The sequence below is a fragment of the Phoca vitulina genome, unplaced genomic scaffold (genome assembly GCF_004348235.1).
Source record: "Phoca vitulina isolate PV1807 unplaced genomic scaffold, GSC_HSeal_1.0 scaffold14, whole genome shotgun sequence".
Lineage (NCBI taxonomy): Eukaryota > Metazoa > Chordata > Mammalia > Carnivora > Phocidae > Phoca > Phoca vitulina.
The window spans coordinates 33,831,953-33,859,910 of NW_022589717.1; the positions used below are offsets into that span (position 1 = coordinate 33,831,953).

General features: G+C 35.6%; 1 protein-coding gene across 1 annotated transcript; it reads left to right on the top strand.

Annotated features, from left to right (window-relative positions):
• Positions 1-89: 89 nt before the first annotated feature.
• ETFDH (electron transfer flavoprotein dehydrogenase) lies at positions 90-27,955 on the top strand. The gene is made up of 13 exons (XM_032413077.1): positions 90-631; positions 5,446-5,586; positions 5,998-6,227; positions 7,497-7,578; positions 8,010-8,128; positions 10,538-10,615; positions 16,816-16,962; positions 18,695-18,835; positions 20,073-20,216; positions 23,079-23,247; positions 25,779-25,961; positions 26,355-26,576; positions 27,630-27,955. The coding sequence occupies exons 1-13, from the start codon at positions 598-600 to the stop codon at positions 27,791-27,793; spliced, it is 1,854 nt and encodes a 617-aa protein (XP_032268968.1). The 5' UTR covers positions 90-597; the 3' UTR covers positions 27,794-27,955.
• The last annotated feature ends 3 nt before the right edge of the window (positions 27,956-27,958 follow it).

The following is a 27,958-nucleotide window of genomic DNA, read 5'->3' on the forward strand; positions in this document are numbered from 1 at the left end:
CCTCCTCCCGCCTGAAGTCCCGCCCAGTCTCCTTGTGGGTCTCCGCCCAAGTCCGCGAATACTAGTCATGTTTTCGGGACAGCCAATCACCTTGGGCGGTTCATCGCTCCTGCGCAAAACTCCAGTCAGGCTCGGAAGGCACTTGAGTAGAGGACTACAACTCCCAGAATGCTGTATGCGTCGCTCCACCTCCCACTACTTTTGATGCGCGCGTATACCACGGGATCTGTGGGTCTCTCTCACCTGCACTCCCGCGTCCTCACCATGCCTTCGTGAGACGCAAACGGAGAACCAATCCTCAGCCTGAAGCCGGGATCGTGCTGGGACTTGGAGTCCCTTTCCTTTTCCTCCTTCGGAACGTGACCCGGATGTCTCTGCTGGCCGTAGCGTCATGTGCGGCGCCGGCGCAGAGCGAGAAAGAGGCGGGAGCACCGTGAAGCCAAAGCCTTGGGCATAGCTGGGAGGCAAACTTTAGTGGAGGTGTTTGTCTTTTTCGGCAGGTGATGGCGCCCCCCGCGGCCTAGAGGTCCAGCACCCGCGGTGAGCCACAGACAGCCCTTCCGTTGTGTCCCACCGAGAGTCCTGGGACCAGTGAATATGTTGGTGCCGCTAGCCAAGCTCTCCTGCCCGGGTGAGAGGGAACTCCGGGCGGGGATAAGTGGAGGAAGGTCGAGGAGTTAGGGCGAAACGGACAGGGCTACACCTGGGGGGAATCTAGACACCTACCTTTCTGCACCTGCTCTCCTGACGTCCTCAGGTTAAACTCGGGTAAAGGTCACGCTGTCTACACCTGGCAGTGGATCCTAGATTCCTCCCCATAGAGTTGCCCCAATTGGAAGAATTGAACTAGGCTAAAGGTCACGAGCGGAGGAAACTTATCAACACGGCCCTCCGGTGGACTCCCGAACTGAATCTTCCAAATCCTGGTCCTAACTCTTATCCCAAAGCTCAGGTGTTTTCTGTTGCATTGTTGGAAATGGATAAAATAATATTTGCACGGTTTTTCTTCTTGGTTGTGCCCTGACTTTCGTCTTTGCAGCCATTCATCCTAGTCCATTCTTAAGAATTTGAAGTCTGATCTGTCACAGCATGATTAACATCCATATGCGCTACCCAAGTCACCAGATTATATTTGGAGCCAGGAGTTTTTCTGCATTGTCTAAAATTAACTTTAGAGGCTTATCGTGTTATGGGTGCTCCTATAACCATCACAGTGACTTGTGAAAATACCTCATTACCTTCCCTTTTCTTAAGTAAAAATAATAATGCAGTTGGATGGTCTTTGTTTTGTTTTACTTAAAAGTTTAAAAATTCAAAAAGGTTCAGTACAGGATCTTGCATTTTGTCACATTTGGCTTAGTTTTTTTGGTTTAGTTTTTTAAATTAATATTTGGTTATAGAATAAACAAGTATACATATTGCAAATTCAAGGATGTTCTTATTATGTATATTTCATAAAAGTAGAAATTTGTCAGATTTGGCCACCATATGTTAAATTAGAATTTTATTTAAAGTTCCTGATACTTGTGCATGTATTACTACACCTAATGTGTAGATACACCTTATGTTTTGTGAAATATCAAAGTAGTCAGATGCTATCTGCCCTATTGCCTAATTTAGCTGAAATCATTCTTGGACCAAGTGTTAATTACAGTCCACCAAAATTTGCATTTCCATTTTCCATGGATACTTAAATCATTGCCATTTTCGTACCTGAGTGTTAATACTACTGGCAACAAAGAGATGGACACAAATGTGTTGGCAGTGTGACTTTGATATGGTGATGTTATGAGTTCAATGGACTTTTTGACCTTACTTCTCTACCAAAATTCAGCCAAGGTGCCTAACTGTTCAAATATCCAAAGTGGAATGTCAGATTTGTTTTCAGAAAGGGAGTAAAGGTTGTGACTTTTTAATTTTTATCCCTTGGGGGAAATCAAACTACCCAGTTCCAAATATTCTCAAGAAAATAACTAGCTATATAAGCAATAGAATTACTTTTATCTGATACCAAATCATCAGTTTTCAGCAGCAAATGATAACTTCTACACACTAAACTACAATTCATCATAAGACAAAGATTTTAATATCTTTTAATAATAAATAATACAAATAATTATTTAATAAATATTCTTTTGAATGATGATAATGCTATATTTGAACTCTAGAACTGAATTCTCCTATAATATCTTTATTTACGTGCCTTATGTACATTTTTTCAAGACTTAGGATATGTGAAAGGTTACCTAATAATTAAAAAATTATTCCCAATACTGTAATTTTTAGTATGCCTTTGCAAGTAGAGAAAATTAGTTTCCTTGCCACTATAAGATTATCAAAAACACATTTTTTTAGTGTTTAAAAGCCTTTAGAGTTCAGCCACTCTAAATCTCTTCCCTTCCTGTATTCATCATAATCTTTATTGACGTCTGATGCCAGATTTTTGCTTTAAAAAATTATTTTATTGGAAAGAGTAAAACATAAAAATACGTTAATTCTGCATTTGGGTGCTAAATAATAACTAGCCTATATGCCAGGCTGTTATCTCTCCATTTAATCAGAAAAAAGAAAGAAAAATCTTGTTTTCATCACAGCTCAGTTTCCATTACTTCACAAATCATTTCAAATCCAATTGTAGTCTCAGAGCTTGACTGATGTTGGAAGGATTGAGAGCTTGGGTGGGATCGTCTGAATTCATATGTATCTACTGTAAATGGGCATTGTAGCTGCCCCACAATTTTCATAAGGTCCTGAAGGATAAGGTGTGATATTATAATTGAAAATTCTTAACTGTTCAGTATATCCATTAAAATGTAAATTTTATTACATTTTACATTTCAAATCCATGCAAAAGTCTTTGTTGATCTTTACATACATGCTTCATTATAAGAGACAAGTTAAAAATGAGGAAAGGCCTCATTATATTTATTGCTCTATAACCCAGGTTAGTTTTTGGAAATTACACCAGAGATTTGCAGGTTCCTAAATTACAGTGAAAAATGTAACTAGGAAGATATCTATCTAGTTATCAAATATGTATTAGCCACTTGTTTTGTGTAAGAGTTACACTAGATCTTGTACCATAATATTTCCAAGACAAAATTGACCATAGACTTTAGAACTGATGGGGTAAGAGTTAAAATCACTTGCTGAAGGTTTCATTACTGTTAATGAATTCAAACACAATGTAGACAGACTCCAAAACCTATGCACTTAACCACTGTCTTTTTCCATGTTACCCTTTTGTATTTGTTTGTTTTGTTTTTAATTAATAAACTTAATTTTTTGGCAGTTTTAGGTTTAAAGAAAAGTTGAGCAGAAAATACACCGAGTTTCCATGTAACTTTCCCCCATTCCCTATTAACATCTGGCATTGGTGTGGTACATTTGTTACAATTGGTGAGCCAATTTTGATACATCATTATTCAAGTCCATGGTTTATATTAGAATTCACTCTCTATATTGTACATTTTATATACATTTGACAAATGTGTAATGTATCTTTTCTTGTCTCTCACGACCTTGCTACTTTCAATATTATATACTAGCCAGGCATTTTGTAGAATGTCACTCAATCTGAATTTGTCTGATGATTTCTCATGTTTAAACTGAGGATACAGATTTTGGGGAAGTATGCCACAGAGGTAAAAAGCCCTTCTTATCCTATCAGGGAGTGTGTGATACCAACATGTCTTATTGCCAGTAATGTTAAACTTGATCATTTGGTTAAAGGGTCTGCTATATTTCTCCACTGTAAAATTAATATGTTTCCCTTTTGTACTCTCCTTGTTGGAAGCTAGTCACTAATTGCAGTCCACACTCAAAAGTGGAGAAACAAATAATCTGTGGACATATCAACATAATCTTTTATACTTTGACTTTTTCTGTTAAAACCATAGACCAAATGGAATTCATTTTGATAGGAAGAGAAAGGTATACTTTTTTTCCAAATGAATTTCTCCCTATCTTTGACCATTTAATGAGTAACCATTTCTTTTCCCTGATTAGAAATGGTATTTTTAGCATAAACCAAGTCCTTATGTGTATTCTATTTCTGAACTCTTTATTCCTTTCCTTTCCTTTGATTATTCTATCCCTTCTCCTTTAACAGACTTTTAATTACTCTAACTCCAAATATAAGTTTTTATATCTGTCAGGGCTATTTCCAAGGAAGTATTCTCTGTCCTTTTTTTTATATAATGGGATAGAGTATCAAGGAGAAGAGTACCAGAGAAGGGAGACAGAAATTAAAGATACAGGTGAAAGCAAAGGCTTCAGGTGGAGGGCTGTCCCTATGAAAATGGGAGGGATAAGCCTCATCATCAGTAATCTAAGTGAAAAGATATGTTATAACCTGAGAAAATGAACAAAGAGTGGACACAAATACAGATTACTTTAGAGGTTGTTGCCAAGGATATAGGAAAGTTCCCACTTAATTGCTTCTATCTTTCTTTGATGTTTGGTGTGTTAGGGTATCTGCTTCAGATAGGGGAAGGAAGAAGTAGAATTGAAGGTTTAAGGACAACAGGTTTAATGAACATTATTGCAGATAAATTTTTGCACACTTCTGTTTATTTCTGTTTGCAAACTTGAATATGTACAGATATTGCCATATGGGAGAGTCAGTTTTTTTAAAAAGCTGACCATAAAACCTAGTTTAGCCCACATTGTCCCAGCATAATCATTAATACTGCCTGTTATTACTCTCAAAAGTATCCAGTTTAGGGAAGCCTAGGTGGCTTAGTCGGTTAAGCGTCTGCCTTTGGCTCAGGTCATGATCCCAGGGTCCTGGGATCGAGTCCCACATCAGGCTCCTTGCTCAGCAGGGAGCCTGCTTCTCCCCCTGCCTGCTCTTCTCCCTGCTTGTGTGCACACGCTCTCTCTGTCTCTGACAAAATCTTTTTTTTTTAAAAAAGTATCCAGTTTGGTTGATAAATTTTATGGTCATCCTATTTATAGGTTAAGCTTGATATGAGCTAAATTGAATAAGTTAGTTTATTAGATATTTTTTAAATATAGTTTGAAAACATTGCTTTATGAGAAGAAGCTAAGTTGTTCATCTAGGAAATAGTACAGTCTATTTCAGGTCATATCACAACTAATGGCTCAACAACATAGATCTAACTATTCACTGTCTGTAGTGTTGATATGGTGAGACTATAAACACAAATTTCCAAATATAAGACATCACATGGAATCATACAATTTTAGATCAGAAAGGTACCTTAGAGATCATCTAGTGACCTTTCCTTTTTTTGGATGAGGAAACAAATCTAGAGAGGGTAATGATTTAAGGTCTTAGGGCTAATTAATAGAAAATTAAACAGAAACCAGATCTGATTCCCAATCCTAGAATTTTTTCCTTTTAAAAAAATGGTTTTTTTTAGTCTACTCTGAGGAAAGCTGATTGAAAAAATAATACTAATGTTTATAATTTTTGTGCAGCATATCAGTGCTTTCATGCCTTAAAAATTAAGAAAAATTATCTACCTCTGTGTCATACAAGATGGTCTTCAACTTCTGTTGTACCTCGAATTACTACCCACTATACTATTTATCCCCGGGATAAGGACAAGCGATGGGAAGGTAAGTAATAATTTCTGTAGAACTGTTAAGGCTTTTCTAGATACTTTGTATCATTTTGTGGAAATATTTTTCATGATAGTATAAACTCATCTAATAATATTTCATAGCTTTACCAAATCTATTACATATTGATATTGAGATAAGAAAATATCTGCGTAGTTTGTAGTAGTAAATCTCAAAGCCAAAAGTTGGTTTATGGAAGCAAAAATAAGATATATACTGGAACAGAACCTAAGAGAACATCCAATTAATACAATAATATATTCAGTATAATTCTCATACAAAGCAGAGGGGCAATTTCTATAAATGCTCTAAAGCATAGTGAGTGTTTGTAACCCAGTTTGTGATTTTTAACAGATCATAGTCATCCCAGAATTTTCATGTGTTTTTTAAATCATTTTTTCCTCCCAGGAGTGAACATGGAGAGGTTTGCAGAAGAAGCAGATGTAGTTATAGTTGGCGCAGGCCCTGCAGGACTCTCTGCAGCTGTTCGGCTAAAGCAATTGGCTACTAAACATGAAAAGGACATCCGTGTGTGTCTAGTAGAGAAAGCTGCTCAAATAGGAGCTCATACTCTCTCAGGGGCTTGCCTTGATCCACGTGCTTTTGAAGAATTATTCCCAGACTGGAAGGAAAAGGGAGTATGAAAAATTGGTTTTTATACAAAATGTAATCTTTATCGTATCTCTAGTTCCAAACTACTAGAATATGGAAAACCCTTTTTATGTAATTCTGTCTCTTAAAGGATTATTATAGATATGTATTTTTTAACTTAAAAAGAGCCAAAAAATTGAATCATATCAACTATACTTATAATTTTAAGATATTAACTCATATACTCGTATAATGTCTTCTACATGTTGTATTTATGCACTGGATATACGAGAAGGTCTTATCTTGAGAAGATACTAGAATATTTGTACCAAATAAAATACAGCATTTTGATTTTGAGAGTATTTCCTAACTTGTTCCATAGGTGTTTATATCATTGTTCTTAATAAAGTTTTATGTAAATTTCCTGGGACATTGTAATATCTAAAACCAAAGAGGATAATCTAATCAAATGTTCTAAAGAATAAATTAATATGGCCTCTCATAACCTAAGAAGAAAAGGCACTGGTATGATATACAGAGAACTGAATGTTAATTTTACTCCTTTCATAATTTGTATGGCTTTGGTTAAAATTTTACGTGTTACATATCTTAGCTTTTTCTTCTATAAGACGGGTTATGTTATGCCTGCCAAGGTTAGAATATTCACTACATGTGAATATACTATGTAAAGGTCAAAAATTACATGATTTCTTTATTATTTATGGAGTAAATTGAATTCCAAAAATTTCATCTATGTTCTTCTTTCTAAAATACCAAGATCCTTTAAACTAGAAATACTTTAGTTATATCTAATTAACTTTCTCTTTTCAATATTATACCAAAAATAGATATTATTGAATTATTATTGACATAGCAGTTGTAATAGAAAAAGGTTTTCAGAGCCCTATATAACTGAGCAGATACAATCCATGATATACCTGTTAATTGTCTGTATCCAAAGGAAGAATAAAACTTCTCTTATGTTTTCATCAAGCAGGAAGTTACAACTTGGAGCAAGCACCTAGGCTAAACTCCCACAGAGACAGGGAGACAGGAAGCCATATCCAAGATGTCTCCAAGGCCCCCAAGAAAGATTTCTGGCATATAAAACTGGCTTATTTAGATTCTAAAAAGATTCCCATACATCTCAAAGAGACAAAGAGGATTTACAGTTCCAAGTTTTCTAAAGGAAATGATGAGAGAAAAGTGAGGAGAGTAGTTCACTTTCCCTTTTGACACAGTTTTTTTATTATTTGTATTTACCATTACGAATATCGAACTAAAAACTTCCTTCTCTTTCCTTCTTTTGTTTTTAGGCTCCACTTAACACTCCTGTAACAGAAGACAGATTTGGAATTTTAACAAAGAAATACAGAATTCCTGTGCCAATTCTTCCAGGTAAGGTATGATAAATATTTGTAGAATCATAGAATTCTGTACCTGGAGGGAACCACATTTCATCTGGTGAAATCTTTTCTTTTTACAGATGAGAAAACTGATGCTCAGAGATTTGAAGGACTGACCCAAAGTTATATAGCTAGCTTGTAGTAAAACAGGACTAGAACCTAGTTCGTCTTCCAGTCTAGAAGAATTGAGATAGCCTTGTAAGGCAACCCAGAATTTTAATGTAGTGTTGTAATGGTTTTTTAATTTAATAATTAGAACTCTATGCCAAAGTTGTAGAATATAAGTGAAATTATGACCATAGGATGATGTGTATATTTACACAGAAATTACACATTGCTTAGAATTTTTAAATTAAGTATTTATGTTTTTGAGATGTTTTACTGATAAAATGTCAGATTGATAAATTAAGCATGTATTTGTAGGTCTTCCAATGAATAATCATGGCAATTACATTGTACGCTTGGGACATTTAGTGAGCTGGATGGGAGAACAAGCAGAAGCCCTTGGTGTTGAAGTATACCCTGGTTATGCTGCTGCTGAGGTTTGTATAGTTGTATTTTGTTTTTAATATTTCTGGGAAATAATCTCTTTTTCTTTTGAATATAAACCAAGAATGGTACAGAGGTAAATAAATATTTTAGAAAAACCATAGGATTTTAGAATTGTAAGATTAGAAGGAATCTTGGAAAGATCTAATCCAAAGAGTACTTGAATTCCTGATCTTGTATGTATATATATCATGTGATTGTCTAATTTATGACTGAACACCATCAGGGATGAGATCATCTCTATCTGACGTTTGGATTGTTGATAATATTCTCTTTCTTCTGTTGAATGGAAATATATCTTCTGTTTTACATTACATAGAACAAATCAATGCCCTCTTCCAAGGACAGTTTTCCAATTATAATTATGCCCCACTCTCTTCTTCCCCACTTTCACTCTGGTGTCGTTTTCTTTCCTAGGTTAAATATTATCAGTTCTTTCAGCCATGATGTTACATTAGTTTGAGTTCCTTCAGTATTCTCAGTGCACTCTGAATGCATTGCCTTTTTATCCCCTTTATAAAGTGGCATCCAGAATGAAAAAACTACTTCAAGTCTAGTGTAGAGCAGGGCTCTTGCTTTCTTCACTCTAGAAACTGTTCTTCTGTTAATTCTCTCCAAATAACTCTTTTGGCACACATATCATAGAGTTAACTCTCATTAAGTATTATTGGGGAAATGACTAAAAATAAAATACCCTGCCAACCCAGAAAAATCACCTCTATAAATTATTTAAAAGTTTTATTATTTAGTAAGCATTAAACCAGGACTGCAGTGCATGTCACAAGCACTCTGCTAGGGAGATTGCCAAGACAAAGAAATCTCACCCTCTTACATAGCCACACAGATACACTCCATTACATACAAGTTAATTGTCTTTATCCAGAGAAAAAATAAAATTTCTTGTAATTTTTTGACAAGCAGGAAGTCACAACTTGGAGCCAAGCACCTAGCCCAGACTCCTATGGTGACAGGAAAACAGGACACCATTCTTTTTGGTGTTCACATTTCAAATATGTCTCTGAGGCCCCCGGGAAACACATTTCTGAGATGCAGATCTGGCAAGAGTCTTAAATAAAACTTTTAAAAACATTCCTATATCTCAGAGAGACAAAGAAAGGGTCTACAATTAACTTTTCTAAAGGAAATGATTGGAAGAATTGACAGGAGGGGGAGGTTTTTTGGTTTTGGCCTCAGGGAAAATTCAAAAAATTTTTTTGTTTTTATGCTTACAATATGTAAGTCAAATAAAACACATAGGTCCCTGTATTATACTTGCTGCTATACTAAATTTTGTTTTCCCAACTCACACACACACACGCATATGTGTGTGTGTGTGTGTGTGTGTGTATACAGGTACATACATACATACATACATACATTTGGGTTTTTGGACCCAAGTGTGGGTTTTTTATTTCTCCTGGTTAAAATGTTCTTGACTGGGATTAATATCAAAATCACAAGTAGGTGATTTATAGAATCTATGATTTTCAGTTTTTACACACACACACACACACACACACCATACGCACACAGTGTCATAACTCTTCTCTTTTCCTCAGTCCCTTAAAGATCATCATCAATAGATTAATGTCAGGTTTGTCAGGTTTTTCTTATCTCTGAGCCAGACTTCAGTTTTAGTTCAAAGCCACGTTATACTGTTGATTCATTTTCAGGGTGTGAAATAAAAGGTTTATGTTTTTCTTTTCATATCCATTGCTGCTGATGCTTTGCCTTCCCACTCCTGTGCCTTCTGTGTGTCTAATGTATATTTTGTACTTCCTATCTAAAGGGCATTTTCCTCCGGAGAGGAAACAGAAACTGAGAATTAGAGAATATTGCTATTTCTCATCCTCAGAATTACAATTTTGACCAGTTTTTGCCAATCCTGCTTGCTCCAGAAATAAACTTTAATCACCTTCGGACTGTCTTGAACCTCTTTGTGTTTTGTTTTGTTGTTTCATTTTCTTTGGTTTTTGTTTTTTTGGGATCTTAGCTCATTTGGAACAGAGGCTTTCCTGACACTGTTGTCTTCCCACCCAACACTGATGGTCTTCATTTGTTAGAGGCCCTGATTTCAGGGTCTGTATACTTGTTTTTGATACCTGATCTCTTCAGAGCTCTTTGTTTATTCTCACTGGTTTCTTAAGTGACCTATGTAGTAGCTTTGCCCTTTTCTTCTTCATCAGGGTTGTGGCATTTCTTTCATTTCCAACTGTTTGAGCTGTGTTCTTTTATACTCTAGAAGGGAGTATCTAAAACATGTCTCTTTTTTTGCCTAAACATGTTAAAGCCTGTTATTTCTGTAATCTAGAGAACATGTTCACTTTCTTAAATATCTATTGCTTCTTTTCAGGTTGGTTATGAATCCTCTAAGGTGATAACCAAATATGTTTTCATTTTAGGTACTTTTTCATGAAGATAGCAGTGTAAAAGGAATTGCCACTAACGATGTAGGGATACAAAAGGATGGTTCACCAAAGGTAAACATTTTAACAGTTATGTGCTTAACAAACTGACAAAAAAAGAATCGACTTAAATGCAATAATTTAGCTTTGCTACAAACTGCACATTAATAAAGTATATGTTAGAATATAATTATTAATGTGGAATTTTTCTCTTAAAAAATATAGAGGCATCTTTGAACTAAAAAGGACTTAGAAAAGAAGATATAACATGTTTTTTTTTTTTTTTTTTTTTTTTTGAAGATTTTATTTATTTATTTGAGAGAATGAGATAGAGCATGAGACGGGGGAGGGTCAGAGGGAGAAGCAGACTCCCTGCCGAGCAGGGAGCCCGATGTGGGACTCGATCCCAGGACTCCAGGATCATGACCTGAGGCGAAGGCAGTCGCCCAACCAACTGAGCCACCCAGAAAAGAATAATTTTTTTAAAGATAAGAACATGACTCATACAAATATAAAACAAACATGGGACAAAGATTTTATTTCACTCATTAATAAATGACAGAATCAGTAATATGTTACAGCCAGTTCAAGGAGAATTAAAAAAACATACATATATGTAGGTCATCAATCAACCGCATTGCCACTTCCATAATTTTCATTTCTGTGGACAAGAATCATTTGCATTACTATTAGTAATGCTGATAGAGTCTTTGAATGATTTTAATATCTCTTGGCAAATATAAAACTGATTGCTTTCCTCTCATTCAGATATAATCCTGGATGGTTTTCAGGTTTTACAACTTTTATTTTTGAATTTGCAAAAGAAAACCTCTCAGGATCTGGATCTCTCACTGTGTAAGATTCCTTGGAAAGGATAAGAAAAAAAACACCTTGCTTTCCCATAATAACAGAACAAAACATAAATTAACATCTCAGTCAATTAATTTGTCAATTCGTATTTATTTGCTCATTGTCTTAATTTCTCAACTGGATCATAAGCTCCATAAGGGCAGAGATCATGGAGGGTTACTCCAGTGCCTACCATAGCGCCAGGTCTTGTCAGGTCCTCAATAAGTATTTGTTAACTTAGAATTTATCCTTCTCTCTGCCATTCTTGAATACAGTGGGGAATCTAGTTGAGTCTCCTCCAGCGGATTTTCCTGCTTCTCATTACTTCCTGCTTAGAGATAAGCAGGTGGCAAAACTCTTGAGTCTTACCTACTTCATTGTTCTTCTAAGTGCTTGACTGGTTTCATCGGAATTCTGTGAGGTCTGGGACTCACTGTGTCCTATAGTAGGCCCAAGAAGCTATTTCTTAACAAGCCCCCAAAGAATTCTGGTGCATAGCTAGATTTGTAAACAACTGTTATCTCCTACTGCTTTTCATAATGATAAAAGAATATTGTTTTTCCTGTATTCTTTCCTGTGTTATAGTTATTCTTTCCTGTATTGTGATCATTTAATTTTAAAGTGTACTTTATTCTTTTAAGATTTTTATATTTAATATTACAACAGAACTGAGGCACACAAGTTCTACTATTCTGATATTTCATTTTTTGTACGTTCTCAAATTTGTTCAAAAGTAAATTTTTGTGTTTTGGGCTTTGTAGTTATAAAAACATATCTTTCCTGGGATACCTGGGTGGCTCAGTCGGTCAAGCGTCTGCCTTCAGCTCAGGTCATGATCCCAGGGTCCTGGGATCGAGCCCCGCATCGGGCTCCCTGCTCAGCGGGAAGCCTGCTTCTCCCTCTCCCTCTGCTGCTTCCCCTGCTTGTGCTCTTTTCTCTGTGACAAATAAATAAAATCTTAAAAAAAAGAAAAAAGAAACGTATCTTTCCTATATTGTATTCATATAGATATAAAAACATAGAAGAGTACATGGAGTCTTAGTGATACGAGCTCCAGAATCTAAATTTTTAAAGTAACTGTTTTAGTACCACAGGTTTGACGTGGGGAGAACCGAGAACTGTGTTTATTCTGTTGTTCCACTCTATTTAACACACCTAGTTAGGCTTTCTTCCCTGCCATTTCACTGAAACAGCGCGTCGGAGTCACAAATACCCCCACCTTGTCAACCCAGTAATCACTTCTCTTTTTTACTTGATATCCTAGTAGGCAGCACTGACACGGTTGGCTTCTCACACCACCTTTGTAACCGAATGTCATGAGCACGCTGTGAAGGCATACACACATCTGGTCACATGGCTCTAAATACCCAAGTCCAGAATCCTATGTCCTACTGCTTATTCAGTAGCTCTGTGCCACATCTAATGGCCATCTTATTATAACAATTCTGATTTGGACATTTTTAAGTTTCAGACGTTAAGTGATTTGCCCAAGGTCAGACAGCTATAAATAGTGGGGCTGGGGTTTGAATATAAACAGTGTGGCTGGCTCCAGGGCCTGCCCCTTGAAAACTAGGGGACATACTGCCTCTAAGAGGAAGCTGAAATATATTAAGTAACATTGTAGTTCATTAAGATTGAATTGTTTTAGGGGCACCTGGGTGGCTTATTCGTTAAGCGTCTGCCTTCGGCTCAGATCATGATCCCAGCGTCCTGGGATCGAGCCCCTCATCAGGCTCCCTGCTCAGCAGGAAGCCTGCTTCTCCCTCTCCCACTCCCCCTGCTTGTGTTCCCTCTCTCACTGTCTCTCTGTCAAATAAATAAATAAAATCTTTAAAAAAAAAAAAAAGATTGAATTGTTTTATAATTGATGCCAGGAAAACTGGGTGGCCATCTGGAAACAAATAGAGTTGGGCCTTTATTTTTTAAAAAATTCTGAGGATTTCTTAAAACAATAAAAAAATTAGAAGGAAACCTAGATTACAATTATAACCTAAAGGGAGGCTAAGCCATCCTATAGAGACAAGAAATAATAAACCTGTAAGAGACAGACCTTTTTAACTGTATAAAAATTAAACACTTCTGTATACCAAACTTACTATAAAGTCTATAGATAAACAGTCGATTGGGGGAAAATTTTTTTATTACCTGTAATATCAAATAGCACATATACATTAAGAAAAAAGACAGCATTTTAGAAAAATGAGCAATATCTAAAATATTGACAATTCACAGAAGAGCAAATCCAGATGACTACTGTAACTCATAAGGAAAGATACTTAAGTATCTTTTCTTCAGAGTCCACAGCTTAAATGTCATTTCTTCAAAGAAGCCTTTCCTGTTCACCCAGTCCCTAACAGTTTCCTTCTTTTATTCCCTCTCATAACACCCTGTGCTTTCTTTCATAGCACCTAATCATAATTTGTAATTATATGCTCATGTATTTCTTTAATATCTCCCTCTATGACTAGCCTGGAGGAAAAGGACCTGTCTTTTATTCATCTCTGTATTCCCATTGCCTAGCATAAAACCTGGCACACTGTAGGTACTCATTAATATTTCTTGACTCAAAAAGGGAAAAAGTGCTTAAAACAGTAGTCAGGGAAATGCAACTTAAAATAACAGTGACTTAGCACTGTACTTAGCAAAAATGTAAAATAAACAATTATATCTCTCAGTAACTGGACTGTAGGGAAAAGGCTTTTCTTTTTTTTTTTTTAATTTAAATTCAATTAACCAACATATAGTACATCATTTGTTTTTGATGTGTTCAGTGATTCATTAGTTGTGTATAACACCCAGTGTTCATCACATCATGTGCCCTCCTTAATACCCATCACCCGGTTATCCCATTCCTCCACCCACCTCCCCTTCCACAACCCTCAGTTTGTTTCCCGGAGTTAAGAGTCTCTCGTGGTTCGTCTCCCTCTCCGATTTCTTCCCATTCAGTTTTCCCTCTTTCGCCTATGATCCTATGCACTATTTCTTATATTCTACATATGAGTGAAACCATACGATAATTGTCTTTTTCTGATTGACTTATTTCACTTAGCATAATACCCTCCAGCAGTTCCATCCATATTGACGTAAATGGTGGGTATTCATCTTTTCTGATGGCTGAGCAATATTCCATTGTATATATGAACCACATCTTCTTTATCCATTCATCTTTTGAAGGACAGCTTGGCTTCTTCTGCAGTTTGGCTATTGTGGACATTGCTGCTGTAAACATTGGGGTGCATGTGCCCCTTCTTTTCACTACATCTGTATCTTTGGGGTAAATACCCAGTAGTGCAATTGCTGGGTTGTAGGGTAACCTTCATACTGTGGGAAAAGGCTTTTCTTATACACTGCTGGTGGAAAGCGAACTGGTAATATTGTAAAATAAAAATAGGTGTGCCCTTTGATCGAACAGTGCCACTCCTGGGAATCTACCTTACAGGAATAAAAGCACCAATATTATAAGAATATATCTATATATAGATACAGGTATATACACAAGGGTGTATGTTTTATAACTGTTTCTGGTCACAAATAAACTGGAAACAGAGTGAATGGCTATTAAACATTAGCAGAATAGATGAATAAGCTATGGTATTTTCACATGGACTACTATCCAGCCATTGAAAAGAAAGATTTGAGCTCTACAATGATGTAAAAAGATTTCCATGAAGTATTCTTAAGTGAGAAAAGTAAGATACAGTATTAAATTATCCTATTTTTTGTAAAATAAATCAGGAACCAAAAAAGTTTAAGTGTATATGTATCTCAGTATGTATGTGTGTTTAGATATTTGGGTAAAACTGTACATACTAGATTGTTAACATGGTTTATGGATGAGTGAAGTATAATGAGAGTGAGCAAGCAAGAACAAAATAAAAAGATACTGAGTGAAATTACAGAATGTGTATGTAAGTGTAATATACATGTATGCATATATATGACACTAAGCATTGCACAAGAAAAAAATAGTTACCAATAAATGTGTGAAAGATGTGCAGACTTTGTAGTAATCAATTAATTTATTAAATTAATAATGAGATAATTCTTACCATTCAGACTGAAAATATTTAGCACCAAGTATATTCATATAGGCAATGCTTTATAATAGTGAAACACACTAGAACAGCCTAAATGTCCCAGTATTGAAAATTATTTGAAAAATTAGGGGAATCTATTCAAGCATTAAAAATGAATGCTTTAGGGGCGCCTGGGTGGCTCAGTCAGTTGAGCGCCCTACTCTTAATTTTGGTTCACCTCATGATCTCAGGGTCCTGAGATCGAGCCCAGCATCGGGCTTTGTGCTGGGTATGGAGCCTGCTTAGGAATCTCTCTCCAGACTCTCCTTCTGCCCCAACCCCTCCTCGTGAGCTCTCTCTATTTACAAAAAAAGAAAAGAAAAAAAGAATTATTTTCTTGGTGTATACATTCAACTAATGTGAAAACAGTTATAAAACTCAGTGTAAAACTACTTTTTGTCTTTGCATATACACAGACATGCACATAGAATGAATAGAGAACTATCAGAAAAGATATTTCATAAGAGACTTCACTGATTATTCTGTATTCCTTTATTAAATTTTTTTTTTTTTTTTTTTATTCCTGAGAGTCAGAGAGAGAGATAGAGAGAGGCAGCGGCAGAGGGAGAAGCAGGCTCCCCGCCTAGCAGGGAGCCCGATGCGGGACTCGATCCCAGGACCCTGGGATCGTGACCTGAGCCAAAGGCAGACGCTTAACCATCTGAGCCACCCAGGCATCCCTCTGTATTCCTTTATTAAGTAACTTTATTGAGTGCCTTCTGGTAGGTATAAGTGCAAAATACAGAGAGCAAAAGAGAGGTAAAGACTTTAATTATGGTTTTTTTTCCACTTGGAAAAAAAAATCCGTTTTAGAATATACATTCAGCAATAGAGAACAAGTAAAATTAAAGTGAAAAAAGCAAGTAACTAAAGAGTATATTTAGTATCATTCTACTTGTGTTAGAAGGATATGAATAGGCTCTATATGGTTTTTTATTCATGGAAATTTTCTGTCATGATTCACAAGAAAGCTTTTGATAGTGTTTTTTGCTTCAGATGATGGAACTGGCAAACCAGGAGCAGGGGGGGAAATGGATTTTCACTTTTCACTTTATTTTCATTTGTAGAGAATATTTTTAGCATGAACATGCTTTATTTGCTTTTTTTAATTCTTACACACTTAACCATTCAGGTACTTTGGAAGTAAAAAAGAAAAATACAACAAAGACACAGGATATATTATAAAATTTAAATTAGATTCCACTTACAACAGTAGTTTTATTTCTAGTATTATGTATTTGTATTGTTTCTTCTATACCTGAATCATAGTTCAATTCAAAACTGACCAGATTGTGAATATTTTTTGAATTGTCAAATGCTGCAATTTAACATTAGTTTTTTTTTTTTTAGACAACATTTGAGAGAGGACTAGAACTACATGCAAAAGTTACAGTTTTTGCAGAGGGGTGCCATGGACATCTAGCCAAGCAACTATATAAGAAGTTTGATTTGCGAGCCACTTGTGATCCCCAAACCTATGGAATTGGACTGAAGGAGGTATCCTGATTTGTTTTTGTAATTTTATTTTTTTTTATTTTTAATTTTTTTTATTGTTATGTTAATCCCATACATTACATCATTAGTTTTAGATATAGTGTTCCATGATTCATTGTTTGTGCATCACACCCAGTGCTCCATGCAGAACGTGCCCTCCTCAATACCCATCACCAGGCTAACCCATCCTCCCACCCCCCTCCCCTCTAGAACCCTCAGTTTGTTTTTCAGAGTCCATCGTCTCTCATGGTTCTTCTCCCCCTCCGATTTCCCCCCCTTCATTCTTCCCCTCCTGCTACATTCTTCTTCTTCTTTTTTTCTTTCTTAACATATATTGCATTATTTGTTTCAGAGGTACAGATCTGAGATTCAACAGTCTTGCACAATTCATTTGTATTATAATGTAGTCTGTAACATTGATACAATTTTATAATTGCTATATTTTTCATTCACTTGAAATGTTCATCATAACTAAAAATATTTGGGATATTTTTAAGGGGCTAGAAAATATTACTAATCAAATTCCATTATCACCTAAATTGTTTCTGTGTGTTGTAATTGTTTTAAGAAACATTGCTTGAAATCACAAAAATATTTGTAATATGAATTTCTTTTCATTGTAATGCCATCTGTCCTAATAAGATTTGACTTAATACCCCTATGCTGTTTGTAGGGTGACCACATCCTACAAGAATTGTTTAAAATTGCACTAGGAAGATAATTTAATATACCCATAGTGTATTGATCTGAAACCTAAAATTTAATTAGATTAAATTTAATATATTTTCTCAATTTATCCAATCTCTGTTTTCTCAAACCTTAGGCTTATTAGAGTGTAAAAGATTCATTACAATGCTTCTGTTTAAATTTTTTGGGGGTAAAGCTGAGAACATTTCCAATTCTGTATATAGCTAGATTTATTATGAGTAAAGGCTTTATTGTTTTGGTAGGTTGCACGTAGCACATAATATTATCTGATTTTTAGATATTTCAAATGGAAATTTTTAAAAATTTAAAACTTAACCATTCCAGGGGCACCTGGGTGGCTCAGTCAGTTAAACATCTGCCTTCGGCTCAGGTCATGATCCCAGGGTCCTGGGATCGAGCCCCGCCTCGGGCTCCCTGCTCAGCGGGGAGCCTGCTTCTCCCTCTCCCTCTGCTTGCCGTTCCACCTGCTTGTGCTCGCTCTCTGTCTGTCAAATAAATAAATAAAATCTTTAAAAAGAAAAAACAAAGCTTACCATTCTGAAAATAGATGAACAGTTTGTTTCATTTGGGAAAAGGGGAGTGCAGGAGAGCAAAAGCTGTTTTATTGAAGAACAACATATATACTGGAAAGCAGCAGATCATAAGTGTACAGCTCAATTAATTTTTATAAGGTGAGCATACCCATGGAACCACCACCCAGATTAAGATCTAGAACATTACCAACACCTCAGAAGTTTTCCTCATTTCTTCAGTGGTGTTCCCTATAATCGCATGAAAGTCTTACCGATTTGAAAATCTAATCATTTTCTTAAAGAAATTTCTTAAAGAGTTCATAGCTTTTCTGACCTGTTTTTTAGTTCAGTTCATCATACTGCTATTTGATACAATTTTCTTGATATGTGAAGTTCTTCTCTTATTACAGTTTTTCCCTTGAAATTTTCATAACTAAGACATAAAACCTGGCAAGTTTGATATATTGTGGTGGTAGAAAAAATTTAAATAATGCTCTAGGACTTCTTTTTTTAAGTTATGGATTATTGATGAAAAGAAGTGGAAACCAGGGAGAGTGGATCACACTGTCGGCTGGCCCTTGGACAGACACACTTATGGAGGCTCCTTCCTCTACCATTTAAATGAAGGCGAACCTCTGGTAGCCCTTGGTTTTGTGGTAAGTTACATGCCCCATTCTGGAAAACTCTACTGTTAGAGTCCTTGGATCATCAGTGTTATAAAATCTGGAGCATGTAGAATGCTTTTCATTTAAAGGTCACTTTCTAATTTTGCCCATAGGTAAAGTGCTTGGGGCTGTCACAGGCATTGGTCTGTAGCTTTAAACACACATAGCTTTTGTGGTGGTAGCTACTGACTGCCAAACACTATGCCCTAGGCTTCACGGAGAATTCTAAGTTTCATAAAAGTCCTATGAAGTATGTATATCCTTATTTTACTGACGGGACACTGAAGTCCAAACAAGTTACACAACTTTCCCAAATACACCCATTAAATGACAGAGGCAGGATCCACACCTGAGTTTGCGTGACTTCCAAGCCCATTTTTCACTATGGCATGCTGTCACGAAAAATGAAATCAGCACTGGGTTTGAATCTTTAACTTTTTAAAAAATGTAAGCATTTTCTCCCTTTTTGGCCACTTACATCTTTGCAGTAACTACATCTTGAACATTGCAAGGAATGGAAAAATAAGGGTTTCTGCACCTTACAGTTGGTGGCAGCTTTATAATTTAATGTCATAGCTAGACTTGTATGTGACACATTATTAAGTTTTTGCATTATTGGTGTTTTTTGACACCCAGCCAAGTGTTCAGTTTCTCATCTTTGTATGATTATTCCAGTGACTTAATTTTTTCAAAGCAAAAAAGATTTGGTTATTAATTCCAGCATTTTGATAATGCCTTATAAAATGTAACTTCTTACATTTCTTGTCCTCTTTTTTCTAAGTATGATTACATTCTGTTTCTTCATTTTTGCCTCATTAGTACCACAGATAGCTTATTAGTTGATTACTAGAATGGGTACTGATAAATGAAAAATAATTACAAGTCCTTTTGTAGAAACATAATGATAGACACTTACCTACAAATATTTTTCTAATTTGGGCTTTTATTTACAGAGCACAATGATTTATTAATATGTTCTAAATTTTTAAAGTTTGGCCAATTATAAACACATGGTATCCTTTTGTTTACCCTTTCTTTTCCAAACAGATTTTATTCAGTTATTTATTTAAGTTTGGGTTACTGCATATATTTCTCCAAGTACTTTGAATACAAGAAATTTAGCATACATGTTTTCTTATAAATATTGATCACATTTTAGCTTGATATAATTTGAAATAAAAATGTCTAATTGTATAAATCTACCAAATTTAAATATAAAAATTTTAAGGTTGGTCTAGACTACCAGAATCCATATTTGAGTCCATTTAAAGAGTTCCAGAGGTGGAAACACCATCCCAGCATTCAGCCAACATTGGAAGGTGGAAAAAGGATTGCATATGGAGCCAGAGCCCTGAATGAAGGTGGCTTTCAGGTAACTCATCCAACTTTTTCTTATTTCTGTATTATAAAGTAAACATTGAAAATATAATTAATAAATTCAGATAAAGAATAGAAAATTATGTCATAGGAAGAAACTTTAATCAGAGCATCTAGTGTTTATAAAACTGTGTTATACCATAGTTAAATAAAATTACACCATGAATTTAGTTTTAAGAATATATTGATTTCTTGGGCGCCTGGGTGGCTCAGTTGGTTGAGCGACTGCCTTCGGCTCAGGTCATGATCCTGGAGTCCCTGGATCGAGTCCCGCATCGGGCTCCCTGCTCAGCGGGGAGTCTGCTTCTCCCTCTGACCCTCCCCCCCTCTCATGTGCTCTCTCTCATTCTCTCTCTCTCAAATAAAAAAATATTATCTTTAAATAAAAAAAAAAAAAAAAAGAATATATTGATTTCTTGAGAGAAATTTATAGGCTTTTTGTTGGTTAGTTGGTTTTTAGCCAGAAAATTAAAACTATATGATCCAAAGATATTTTCTTTTATTCCTTAGCTGCCAGGAAACAAAGATTTAGTTTTCCACAAAGGTAATTAATTCATCCCAACTACCTAGTAACATCCATGCCTTTTAGGTGACCTCTGGCAAGCTTTTGCCCTTAATTGTCTATTTTAGTATATGTTCATAATAAATCTTATGAAATGTTAATGTAACATTATATATTAATTAATTGAATTTAAATTTTAAAAAAGAATACAGTACATAATACATATAACATACAAAAAAAGAAGAAACTGGTAGCTCAAGTCTATACAAAGAATTTTGTAGTCATTAAAAATATGGGTACATCTGCAGATGTTGACATGGAAAAGATGTTAAAGATACGACATTAAGTAAAAATAAAGAAAACAAGCTATAAAACAGCATGGTTATAAAAAAATGTTAATGTATTAAGTATATATAGACAATGAGATAAAAAACCTAGGTAGCTATGATAAAAGCTGTTAGTACTGCTATAAAAATATTAGGTAAGATGATCTAAAAAATTAGCTTACTAAAATTTATACCAAGTGATTTAAAGCAAGTTACTTATCTTCTCTGGCCTTTATTTTATAGATGATCCTTTCTGTCTCTAATATTCTAGGAATCTGGAGCCATTTTATAGATTGAATATCTTTTTTTTTTTTTCTCCGTAATTCTGTTGTAGAAGTAACAGATGGTAGAAAATTGGGGGAGAGGGGAGTTAACCTTTAAAATGAAGTTCCAAGTACTTTATTACTGTAACAATAATTCATAAAGTCAAGTAAAATCATAGTTAAATTATAAATGTAATCACTAGAATCTTAAAATAACAGTATCCCTAACTTCTGTTGCTGTGGGATTACTTCTCATGAGGTTGTTTTGTTTCTGTAGTAATTCATTTGCAACAAATATTTATTAAATTGCATAACCATGTCCAAGCCCATTCAGCTCTTTTGCACAATCTCTATAATACATGTCAGTCTAATTCTACTCTTTTTAATTTATAAAGTTCCCAGCATATTCAATAGGACATACAGATCTGTATTTAAAAACATCTGCCTTGTGTGTTTCAACATCTCAGGTGATTTTTTAGAATGGCAGGAAGAGTTGACCGCACACATGCACTTACACACACACACTCACTTTTTACTTAAATTTTCTGATTCAGTTAGTCAAAGATTCAGAAATTTAGTTCTAGTAAGTTTTTGAAGAACCTTAAGCAATAATTTAAAACATTTGATTTTATTTTGAGCTAACAAATATGACATGACTTTTTTCCCTCTTTTTAAAATTTTTAAATCATACTTATTTTATAACTGGAAGTTTATACCTCTTAATCCACTTCACATATTTTGCCATCCCCCCCACTCACCTCCCCTCTGGCAACCACCAGTTCTCTTTATAAATAAGGTTGTTTCTATATACATGACTTTTTCTTTTTCAGTTTGTACCAAAACTTACCTTTTCGGGAGGGTTTCCAATAATTTGTGGTTTAATGAATATCCTAGAATACATTTCTCAGTGCAACTTTTCCTCAGTTCCTTAACAAGATACCCAGCTGCCAGTAACACTGCCCCTACAGGGTAGGATCCTCCCAGGATGTAAAAATATGTTTGCTTGGGCCATAAGACTTTTATTCATAGGACTTATGCACCAGTTTGGAAGACCTTGCACTAGTAATCCATGCCCTTTTCTTAAACTTTTATTAAATCAAACTTAGTGTTAGCAAGGCCACAGCCCTATTTAAGAAAAGTGTTGTCATTATCCAAATTCCTATTATCTCTTTTCAGCTAGTAATATTCCAGAAAGCCCTCCCCCCTCTTATCTACTCCGTGATCCTGATTTCATGCTCTTTTATCTAGGTGGTTCTAATATTGAATTCAGTCTGAGAACCATAATCATAAATTCATATATTAAAATATATTCTTTAAGGAAGTAGCTAATTGTAATGATGCCATGATGAGAACCTAAGTTTCCATCCCTAGATATCAAAGTAAAACAAAAAGGGCATATAGAGTTAACATCCTTTTGTCAATCATGTGTTACTGAGAATGCACGTAAAAGCAGATTACAATTTAGGTAATAGTTGTTTAGGTTTAGGGAGTATTTTTAGGCATGGATATGTAAAAATAACATTTTATTTAATATGGTCCTAAATCTGTCTCATGTAGGTTAGTCATGGGGAAGAAGAGGGAAAAGTCTTAGAAAAATAGTAATAGTTCTAATCCTCATTCTTAGGAAATGGGGAAAAAACTGCCCTTGCTCTAATTTTTTCCCTTCACATTTTTCCCTACAGCTTTAGAAGACTTTAAGAGATGATAATCTGTAGTATTCAGTTTTGTTTAAGCTAAAAATGCACTTTGAATGTTTCTTTCCTCAGTCTATACCAAAACTCACCTTTCCTGGTGGCTTACTAATTGGTTGTAGTCCTGGTTTCATGAATGTTCCCAAGATCAAAGGTACCCACACAGCAATGAAAAGTGGAATTTTGGCAGCAGAATCTATTTTTAATCAACTAACTAGTGAAAATCTCCAATCAAAGACAATAGGTAAGAACTTCCTATTTAAAGCATTAAAAATTGTCAGGTTCTTCACTGAGATATTTAAAAAGAAGCTATTTAAACATACACTTAGTATATAGATAGAGGATGAAAATAAATACAATTAAAAATCTTGAGGTCTTTATGCATATTTCAGGTGACATTAAAAGATCTGTCCCTTTTCACAAAGCATTCAGATGTATGCTGTGCAAAGAACTATATGACTATATGACTTAATCTCAGTAATTAGATTTTTATATCAATGTTCTGTTTTATTCACATCAAAAGTAGAATAGTACCAGTGATGTCCCACCTACTTAGAAATGATTTAAAGTTTGGGGCACCTGGGGCGCCTGGGTGGCTCAGTCGTTAAGCGTCTGCCTTCGGCTCAGGTCACGATCCCAGGGTCCTGGGATCGAGCCCCACATCGGGCTCCCTGCTCAGCGGGAAGCCTGCTTCTCCTTCTCCCTCTCCCTCTGCTTGTGTTCCCTCTCTGTGTCTCTCTCTGTCAAATAAATTAATAAAAATCTTAAAAAAAAAAAAAAGTAAAGTTTGGGGCACCTGACTGGCTCAGTTGGTAGAGCATGCAGCTCTTGATCTTGGGGTCATGAGTTTGGACCCCTAAGTTGGGTACAGAGATTGCTTAAATAAATAAACTTTTTAAAAAATTTTAAAAAAAAATGATTTCAAGTTTGACTGTACTTTGTTACATTTCATATGTATCATATACACACTAAGATACCTCACAAACACTGCAGTATCTTCAATCTGAAAACAGAACAGCTTTGCAGACTGCAGAATCCAGCAGCACCTTTTCCTTTGCAGGCTTTGCAAGCACAGCCATTAATGTGACCCTTCTGCTCTGGTGGAGAGGAAGAGCTAAACTCTTCTACCTCCATAAACCCTTAATCTATGAAAACCGTTTAGTAATTCTCAATTTTTCTCAAAATAAAAGCCTAAGTTTTCGCACTCCTCTGATTTCATCTCTTTTTACTCTCCATTCCAGCCACACTGGCTTCTTGAAAGACCATCTCTTGATCTTTACTCATGGCTGACTCCCTTGCTCCCTTCCCCTTTGCTCAGATCTCTTCCTCATGGTGGCCTTATATGGACTGTACCAGTTAATTTGCAATGCACACAGAGCACTCCCACCCTTCCCCCAACCGACTGTTTTTTTTTTTTTTCCTATAGTATTTTCCCCCTTCTGGCACATAATTATCAACTTTGTCTCCTGCCTCTTGGATGGAAAACTCCAAGAGAGCAGAGACTTTGTTCACCAGGAATCCCAAATCCCTGGCGCATAGTAACAACTTAGTAGATATTTGATAAATAAACCTTATTCCTTGGAATTCCAAAAAACAAATGTTCCTCCAGGGAGAAGTATGAAACCTGATTATGCCTTCAAATGTCTTTGTAGAAATGGAGGCCTAGGTTGTGGGAGAGGAAGGGGATAGGTAGAACATAGGCGAGGCCAGAGAGAACAGAATAGGTAAGAAGTGTAATTGTTGAGAAAAAAATTGTTGTTTTTCTCATTTTCTTGCCAAGTAGCTTTCCTTGTTGGGACCACAAGCCATACTTGCGCTTCATGTACACACAGTACCAGCACATAGACAGTACTGGTGCAAGTAGATCAACAAAGACCAGACAGAGGGAGGATTAAAGCCTGAGGGAAAGGGAATGGAGCCAGAACAGAACAGTGACTGGAAAGTGTATAGCCACTACGGAGTTTGTGCAAGTTGGTAAGAAGAACCAGTTTGTCCCATTAAATATTAAATGCATGCACCGTTTCGGTATTATAAATTTCCTAGGGCTGCCACAACAAAGTACAAACTGGACAGCATAAAACAACAGGAGTTTATTCTGAGTTGTAGGCTAGCAGTTCAGAATTAAGGTGTTGATAGCACCTTACTCTCTCCTGTCTTTAGTCTTCTTGCCCCTCCCAGCTTTCTGATAGCCCCAGACATTCCTTGGCTTTTGGCAGAATAACTCCAATCTCTTGCTTCTGTCTTCTCCTCTCTTCTCTGTGTATCTCATGAAGACACCAGTTGGTGGATTAAGGACCCACTGTATTCCAGTATGACCTCAACTAATTACATCTGCAGTGACCCTGTTGTGACCCATCCTGAGATAACTGGGGGTTAGGACTTGAAAATAATCTTTTGGGGGGGGGGGCACAGTTCAACGTTTAACAGGTAGAAGTGTTTCATTTAATCAACTATAAAAATTTTTCACTTTTATAGGTAGCATGAACTCTTTAACCTTTTCAGGTTCACTGAATTTTAAAACTAATTTTCCATACTACTAAGTTTAAGAAATCAAATGCGTTACACCTGTTAACATATATCAAATGGTTATCTTTTTGGAAGATGCCAGCATTTGTATGTGAAAGATTCTTCAAGTGTGGTCTTACATGACCACCTGTTTAAATTTAAGATTCACTCATCAGGTATTTCAGTAGAAAAATACCTTCCTGATAAAGTATTTTATACTCCTTAAGGTAATTTGACACTTAACAGTTAATTTCATGTTTTTAACAAAAGGACTTCATGTACCTGAATATGAAGACAATATAAAGAAATCCTGGGTGTGGAAAGAGCTATACACTGTTAGAAATATCAGACCATCCTGCCATGGGATACTGGGTGTATATGGCGGGATGCTTTACACTGGAGTCTTTTACTGGATATTTAGAGGAATGGAGCCGTGGACTCTAAAACATAAAGGTAATTCCAACATATTTGAGTATGAATATTATAATCATTATTCATGCTACTCATGAATGCAGGCGCCTGGCTGGCTCATTGAGTACAGCATGTAACTCTTGATCTTGGGGTTGTGAGTTCTAGCCTCACGTTGAGGGTAGAGTTAACTTTAAAAAAAAAAAAATTTTTTTTTAAATCTCACGAATAGGATCCACTAAGTAATAAAGTGAATTTTTTGTTTCAAACTTGTTTTATTAGAGAAATAATAAATTCAGTATCTTTAATCTTTATCATTACTATAAGAGGACTAAAGTCATTTCTTTGGTATATTTTCAAGTTTTCATAAAAATGTTTGAGAAAGTACTTTTACATTAGTGTTATTTCTATTCAAAATCTTCCTCAAAACTGTTTAAGGTTCTGACTCTGATCAGCTCAAGCCAGCCAAGGACTGCACACCTATTGAGTATCCCAAACCCGATGGACAGATCAGTTTTGACCTTTTGTCATCTGTGGCTCTGAGTGGTACTAACCATGAACATGACCAGCCAGCACATTTAACCTTAAAGGACGACAGTATTCCTGTAAATAGAAATCTGTCAATATATGATGGACCGGAGCAGCGATTCTGCCCTGCAGGTCAGTAATGTGATTTCTGTCCATTCCTAAAACACACATATTTGTTTTAACCATGTTGGAAATATGCTTCCATTATTTTAAGAAATGTCTCCTTCCACTTCATGGAAACTGTAAATGACCCCGTACATCCAGCTTCCATTAGAAAACTCATTTTTGTGGTTCTTACTCTAGCAATGCTAAAGTAATAGGAAATTTTTGGTAAGCCTAATGCAGTTGACATTTCTCAAAGCCTTTCCTGGGGTACCTGGGTGGCTCAGTTGGTTAAGTGGCTGACTCTTGATCTCAGCTCAGGTCTTGATCTCCAGGTCATGAGTTTAAAAAAAAAAAAAAAGCCTTTCCCTTACCCTCAGACCAAGGATTATGGAACACCTAATACCTCTTTCCATGTTCATATGACTTAAATCATTTGTCATGGCTGCTCCTACACACACACACACACACACATTATATATATACTAAAACATTAGGGTATAGCCACATTCAGCTCAAAAAATGGTCCCAGACATTAAATTCATCATGAATACTCTATCCTTTAATGTAAATTTTCAATTAGAATTATAATAGGAACTGGATCTCTAATATGGTAGAACAGTATGCAGATATATGAAAATCAGTATATTCTGGAGGGACTAGAATTAGAATGTAAACTCTGAGGGCAGGGACCCTGTCTTTTGACTTTTTAAATCATTTCTGTCCTTACACTGGTTTGTAAACTCTTCAAGGGGTAAGCATTGGATCCAATTTGTCTTTTTAGTTGTAACACACATATAAAATTGGAACTCAAAAATTGCTAAATGTTGTTCCCTTATTTAATAAGACTAACTTGGCCAAACAACTGTATACTTTCTGCTTTTATCCATATTTAATTTATACTAATAGCAATAGCACACACCAAGATCTTCATAATATTCTCTATGGGTAAACATTAGGAAAACAAACCTTCAAGGTTTCTGTAGCTACTTCTGTACCTACTTCTGCAGGACTTCAATTTCTACTTTTGAATCTTAGAAGTTAAAATAGGTACTTCACAATATTATTTAATTTTCCTTACAGGAGTTTATGAATTTGTACCTTTGGAACAAGGTGATGGATTTCGGTTACAGATAAATGCTCAGAACTGCGTGCACTGTAAAACATGTGATATTAAAGATCCAAGTCAGAATATTAACTGGGTGGTACCCGAAGGTGGTGGAGGACCTGCTTACAATGGAATGTAAACTGCAACTGATTTCATTTGCAGGCACGTTTGATAGTTCCTTTAAAACGTATGGCAAGCTAACTTTAAATGTTAAGAAGTCAACAGGTGTCAAAATATTTTACTGCATATTACTGATAAGAATGTTCATAAAATTATCAAAGAAATAAACATTTTATACTTAAAC

Coding starts and splice junctions, on each gene's coding strand:
- ETFDH (XM_032413077.1), top strand. CDS start 598: ATGTTGGTGCCGCTAGCCAAGCTCTCCTGCCCGG. Junction 8,129..10,537: donor CTGGTTATGCTGCTGCTGAG/GTTTGTATAGTT, acceptor TTTTCATTTTAG/GTACTTTTTCATGAAGATAG. Junction 25,962..26,354: donor GTGGACTCTAAAACATAAAG/GTAATTCCAACA, acceptor AAACTGTTTAAG/GTTCTGACTCTGATCAGCTC.